Here is a 5,290-nt window from a genome sequence, read left to right on the forward strand (position 1 = left end):
TCTATCTATCTATCTATCTATCTATCTATCTATCTATCTATCTATCTCAGCATGTTTCCAAGCTCAAACCAGAATGTTGTTCCTACAATAAATTCAAGGTCTCACTTGTGCTTGTGAATGTCCTTGGCCCCATTTTTCCGACTTCCCAGTCTCTCTGAGGGTTTGCTTCTGGGTGATGGAAGGGAAAGAACAAACCAATGAACATTACATTTATAAAACAAAAAGAAGTATTTCTTCCTTCAAAGGTGGAAACAAAACAGATCAATAGACGCAGAAATTAAAAGAATTCAAATTGACACCTGCACAGTTTCTTTATGAGGTCGCAGGCGTCTCTGCAGATGATTTTAGGGAATTCTATCTGATCGACGCCGTGAACGGCTGCGGTGAGGAACTTCAACGCATCAGAGTCGTCAAACGGGAGTCTGTAGAGGAAAACACAAACCATAAAAAAAACTTCCACCTGAACCTGGATGAATGGGCTTAAAAATCAGAGCTTCTCAAACCTGCAGAGCTTACCCACCACTCAGAAGCTCAAACACTAAAACACCCGTCGACCAAAGATCTGCTAATACACCGTGGCCTTGGTTCAAGATGACTTCAGGTGCCACGTAGCCCGGCGTCCCACAGAACGTCCAGGTTCTCTTACCTGTCTCAACCTTCTTCATGCATCTGGAGCTGATCTACAAACACACATCTCTACAGTCAGCCAGTGAAAACTTGGATGACCAAACATAAAGGATGCAACTGTAGTTACCAGCTTAGCATAGCCACGCTCGTCCAGAACAACGTTCTCGGGCCTGACGTCTCTGTGGACGACCCCTCGGTGGTGAAGAAAAGTCAACGCCTCAATGACACAAGCTGTGTAAAATCTGCTGCTGCAGTCATCCAAACATCCTCTGGAACATTATTGAGAAGTATGAAATTATTAATTGACAGAATCGTCAGGTTTTCATTGTTTTTATAAATTCAGTTCAATTCAAACTTCATTTATATAGCACATTTAAAAACAACCACAGCTGACCAAAGTGCTTCACAAGAATTACATCATAGATTTAAAAAAAAAAAGATAAAATAAATAAAATTGAGTTTAATAAAATATAAGATAAAATTTGCAGTAAAATACCAATTAAAAAAAACAAGACAAACTATTTCATATTTGTTGCAATTTCCCAAAAACTCAAATCAATCAGGTACTAAAGGATAAAGGATATTTAACAAAAGTGCCTTTGACAGAGTGCTTTAAACTGGAAAAAAGGCAAGAATTTAAGGAAAAAAGTTTTCAAAAGAGCAAAAAGATGATAGAAAATACAATCACTTTGTGCTTTAGGTTTCTATGTGAAAGCTTTTTGTCCGGTAAGCGCATTAGATCAGAAATATTTCACAACACTTTGACTTTTGTCATGAATATTAATTTCCTGTTGTTTAAGATACTCACTTATCTTTAAGTAGACAAGATAAATCCCCACCCAGACAAGCTTCTGTTAACAAGTACAGATGCTCAGCGTCCCTAAAGGTTTTGTGTAACCTGCATTTAATGTGAACATAGAAGCATGTTAGATGTTTTTTGATCATGTGACTGAGACGATAAATAAAATCGTTGCTGCGTAAGAGACACCTGATGATGAACGGACAACGAGTCTCCATCAGGACGTTGCATTCTCTCAGAACGTGTTCACGTCGGCCGCTGCTGACGATCAGCTTCTTCTTGAGGACCCTCATGGCAAAAACATGCTCCGTGCTGCTCTTTAGGTGCACCTGACAAATCGATACATTAGCATGTAGATGCAGGGAATCTGAATGAAGCAGCAGCAGGGATCATGTTATTGATGCAAGGTCAGCCCTCACCAGGTCTTCGTGACCAAACTCTCCAACTCCCAGCGTACGGATAATCTGAAAATCACTTAAGGTGGAAGATGTCAGGGCAGCAGGATCCTCCGTTAAGCTGATAGGGAGGAAAAACAAGAATGAGCTCCTCCTTGGTGTTGGTTATAAAAAATAAAATAATCAGAGCTGTAATTGTCCTCACTCTAATGTGGGTTCATTGATCTTCTGCGCCTCTTGACAGCTGTCAGATACAGACTCATCCACAACATTTTTAAATGTCCTGAAACACAAAGAGCTATGAGCATTCCCCAGGTTCCTGGTTAGAAATGTTTCTGTATGACAAATAACAGAGAGAACATCTGAATGCAGCACACAAAACCTAAACTTACTCTCTATCTATGAGCAGACATGTCACCTCTCCAACAGCCCTCACACTCACAGTGCGAGTGTCTTCTCTGAAGACAAAACCACACGATTATGACAGCAAAGCTTTGACACATGAACAAAGACTGTATTTGCAGACATCTCTTGAGAAATAGTTTTCTTCTTACCCCCACAGAGCTTTTTCTCCAAACCACTGCCTCTCAGAAAGCTCAGCCAGGACCATCTCCTCCTGATGGCCCAGCTTCTTTTCTGACACGGTCACCTAGCAAACCCAAAAGACCGTGCAATCACAAAAACTAGGAATAAAAAAAACTGTCATGTTTGAGAGGAGTTGAGCCCAGGATGCAGACAAAATCTCTAAAATTCTTAAAAACTAATTTATTAAACAAGAAAACAAAACAAAAAGTTGATGAGGCAGCACAAAATACTCACAAATGAGAAACTCAGGACTGGCTGAATGGCTGTAAAAAGCAAAATGCACAAACACAAGTGAGAAAAACGACACAGAATTTAAAGGGAAACTACGGTGGCCCTGAGGTGTAAATGAACAACATTTAAAAAAATGGAATTACATTTAAAAAAAAAGAAATTACATTTGAAAACAAAATGCAGCAAAAACACAACAACATTTGAAAAAAACGGAACTACATTAAGCCAAACCAGAAGTAGTGTTTTGACTGTGTTTTATTTTATTTTTTTACTTTATTAACAACATAAAACAGAACAATGTACAGTAGGGTCATTTCTAATATTCGATGCCTTTTGAGTCCCCATGCCATAATGTGGTATATTTTGTTTAAAGGTGGACTAATATTTATTTTATTAATTTTGTTTTACATGTTTGACTCATCTCAACTATAAAACACAACCATATATTCACAAGAAAATAATTTAATATAATATTAAATGCAACTTGGGTTTCCAGTCATGTCCCCTTTCGTGCTTCCTGTAGTTAAGTGATTATTCTAAGTAATAAAAATTAAAAATATATATTTTTGAAATAATTTTGTAATGGTACTATTTACAATAGTTCTCATACAATGACTTTTTATGATATTTAAAAAATGCTTAAATTACTAAAAATAAATTGAGTCAACTGTCAACCCTGTTACTCTAAAATACCTGTCACCCCCGATTTGGCTTAATGTAATTCCTTTTTTTTTTTCAAATGTAATTCTGTTTTTTTTTTTACCACTTCCGCTTTGGCCACTTCTGCTTCGGCTTTATGTAATTCCATTTTTTCAAACTTTGTTGTGTTTTTGTTGTGTTTTTTTCAAATGTAATTTTATTTTTTCAAATGTAATTCCGTTTTTTCAAATGTTGTTCATTTACACCTCAGGGCCACCATATAGGGAGAACAATGAGGATCAGGTGAGAGGGGAGGGGCAGGAGTTAAACTACATGAGGTGAAAAACACCTGGGAAGCTGAAAACACAAGTAAAACAAAAACACAAGAATCACAGAAAAACTAAATGAAAGGCACACAAGACACAGACCCTGACATAAACACTGCAAAAAGATGGGAATTCTACAACTACACTGGCTTTTGGCTTTCAAAGCGTAACACTGTTTTGTTCTGAAAGCCTCAATGCATCAACTTTACCTGTCCTTTGGTGATGATATAAAAGGTGTCTCCTGTGGCTCCTTGTTGAATGATGAAGTCGCCGTCTGTGTAATTAGCCTACGGTGGAAAAAAGTGACAGACAGCTGAGCAAACAATAAGAAAGTAATTGCCTCTGAGGCAATTGTAGCCCCTTTATTTTCAGATAGAAGCTGGAAATTGAACGTTTGGATGGGACAGCATGTCTGGACACAAGGTTTATTGTCTGGGTTCTGTCTGAAGAATGAGTGCTGCTTACACACATCCAAAGAAGCTCATTTGTACCTCTTTCATGTGCTCAGACATTTCCATGATGACATCCTCTGCAAATGATTGCAGGAAGGGAAGCCTGCACACAGAAGCAAACGGAGGCAGGTCTGAACAGGTTTTCATTCTTTCGAGAGCTTTTTCAGACAGATGTTGTGAAGATTCTCACAAACAGGACAAACCCCTAAGATTGAGACAGCGTTAATTGTCAAATCAAGTCTGATTTTTACCCTCTCAGAAGCTCCACTGAATAAGAACGGTGGTTGAGTCTACATTGTGTAAGCACTGTTTGGTAAATTTTGCGGTCAATAACCCACAGGCTGCTGTCCGTTTGAGCTGCAGATAAAAAAGACAAAGGCAGGAGAAATGATAACGGTCATATCAGTGACACGAGGGCTCAGGCGTAAACTCCAAGAATATCAAAGACCCTTGCTGCCTGAGGCGGTTATGGTTGAACTGTTAAGAATTGGCTAAAGAGCAGTTTAGTTCAGGTCTGCTTTAAAAGAAATTTGCCTTCTGCTCACAGAGGAGATGGAAGATAAATCTAATCTAACTCTCTAAGCCATAAATACCCTCCTTCTTTAGAACAGAGCTGGAAAGTGGTGTAAATTAATAATGACCCGTATTGATTGATTCACAGAAGCTTCCTGCAAACGGAAGTATAGATGTCCTTGAGACAATCTAATTATATCCAGCATTTAATGGTACAGTGCTGCTATATAATTTACCTCATTCGAACGTACAGCTGCGGTCAGAGGTTTACATACACTCATCTTAAGCATGAATGTCATTTTTATATTAATTTTGGACTTTTAGTAAATTGTTTGAACCACGTTTGAATTTAGTGTGGATTTTCTTTAACAGGGTCAAAATTATACATACAGGCTCAAGTTTCAACAAGCGTTCACCTAAATCTTGTAATAGGTGGTGCTGAAGGTTCTCAAATGTCTTTTAACTTGACATGACCAAGATCTTTAAGTTTTTTTGTTGTTGATTGTGATTTAATACAGCTGGTAGTTTCTCTTGTATATATATTAAAAAACATGTGTTCAACAGCACTTTTTGAATTGACCACTACACATCTGTCACCCTCAGATGTAAAGAAATTGGTTTAGATGCCCAGGAATGACTTGACCTGAAAAGGAAGATGAGGGTAAAGATAATGGATGGATGGATGGATGGATGGATAGATGGATGGATGGATGGATGGATGGA

At 38.1% G+C, this 5,290-nt stretch overlaps 2 protein-coding genes across 2 annotated transcripts in view; both read right to left on the reverse strand.

Moving 5' to 3' along the window:
• acsl2 (acyl-CoA synthetase long chain family member 2) overlaps positions 1-5,290 on the reverse strand; it is a 180,440-nt gene that overhangs the window by 36,926 nt on the left and 138,224 nt on the right. The window lies entirely within an intron of this gene.
• The window catches only part of prkg1l (protein kinase cGMP-dependent 1, like), a 155,914-nt gene that overhangs the window by 1,306 nt on the left and 149,318 nt on the right, over positions 1-5,290 (reverse strand). The window contains exons 6-18 of the mRNA XM_037679960.1: positions 4,306-4,411; positions 4,094-4,157; positions 3,812-3,889; positions 2,376-2,470; positions 2,214-2,279; positions 2,027-2,104; positions 1,846-1,942; positions 1,616-1,755; positions 1,436-1,525; positions 755-896; positions 517-680; positions 300-422; positions 106-168 (exon numbers count right to left, since the gene is read on the reverse strand). Of these exons, the coding sequence (XP_037535888.1) occupies positions 106-168; positions 300-422; positions 517-680; positions 755-896; positions 1,436-1,525; positions 1,616-1,755; positions 1,846-1,942; positions 2,027-2,104; positions 2,214-2,279; positions 2,376-2,470; positions 3,812-3,889; positions 4,094-4,157; positions 4,306-4,411 (1,306 nt within the window). The remainder of the gene's footprint in view (positions 1-105; positions 169-299; positions 423-516; positions 681-754; positions 897-1,435; positions 1,526-1,615; positions 1,756-1,845; positions 1,943-2,026; positions 2,105-2,213; positions 2,280-2,375; positions 2,471-3,811; positions 3,890-4,093; positions 4,158-4,305; positions 4,412-5,290) is intronic.

The sequence above is a fragment of the Nematolebias whitei genome, chromosome 8 (assembly GCF_014905685.2).
Source record: "Nematolebias whitei isolate Nwh7 chromosome 8, NemWhi1, whole genome shotgun sequence".
In the NCBI taxonomy this organism is placed as follows: domain Eukaryota; kingdom Metazoa; phylum Chordata; class Actinopteri; order Cyprinodontiformes; family Rivulidae; genus Nematolebias; species Nematolebias whitei.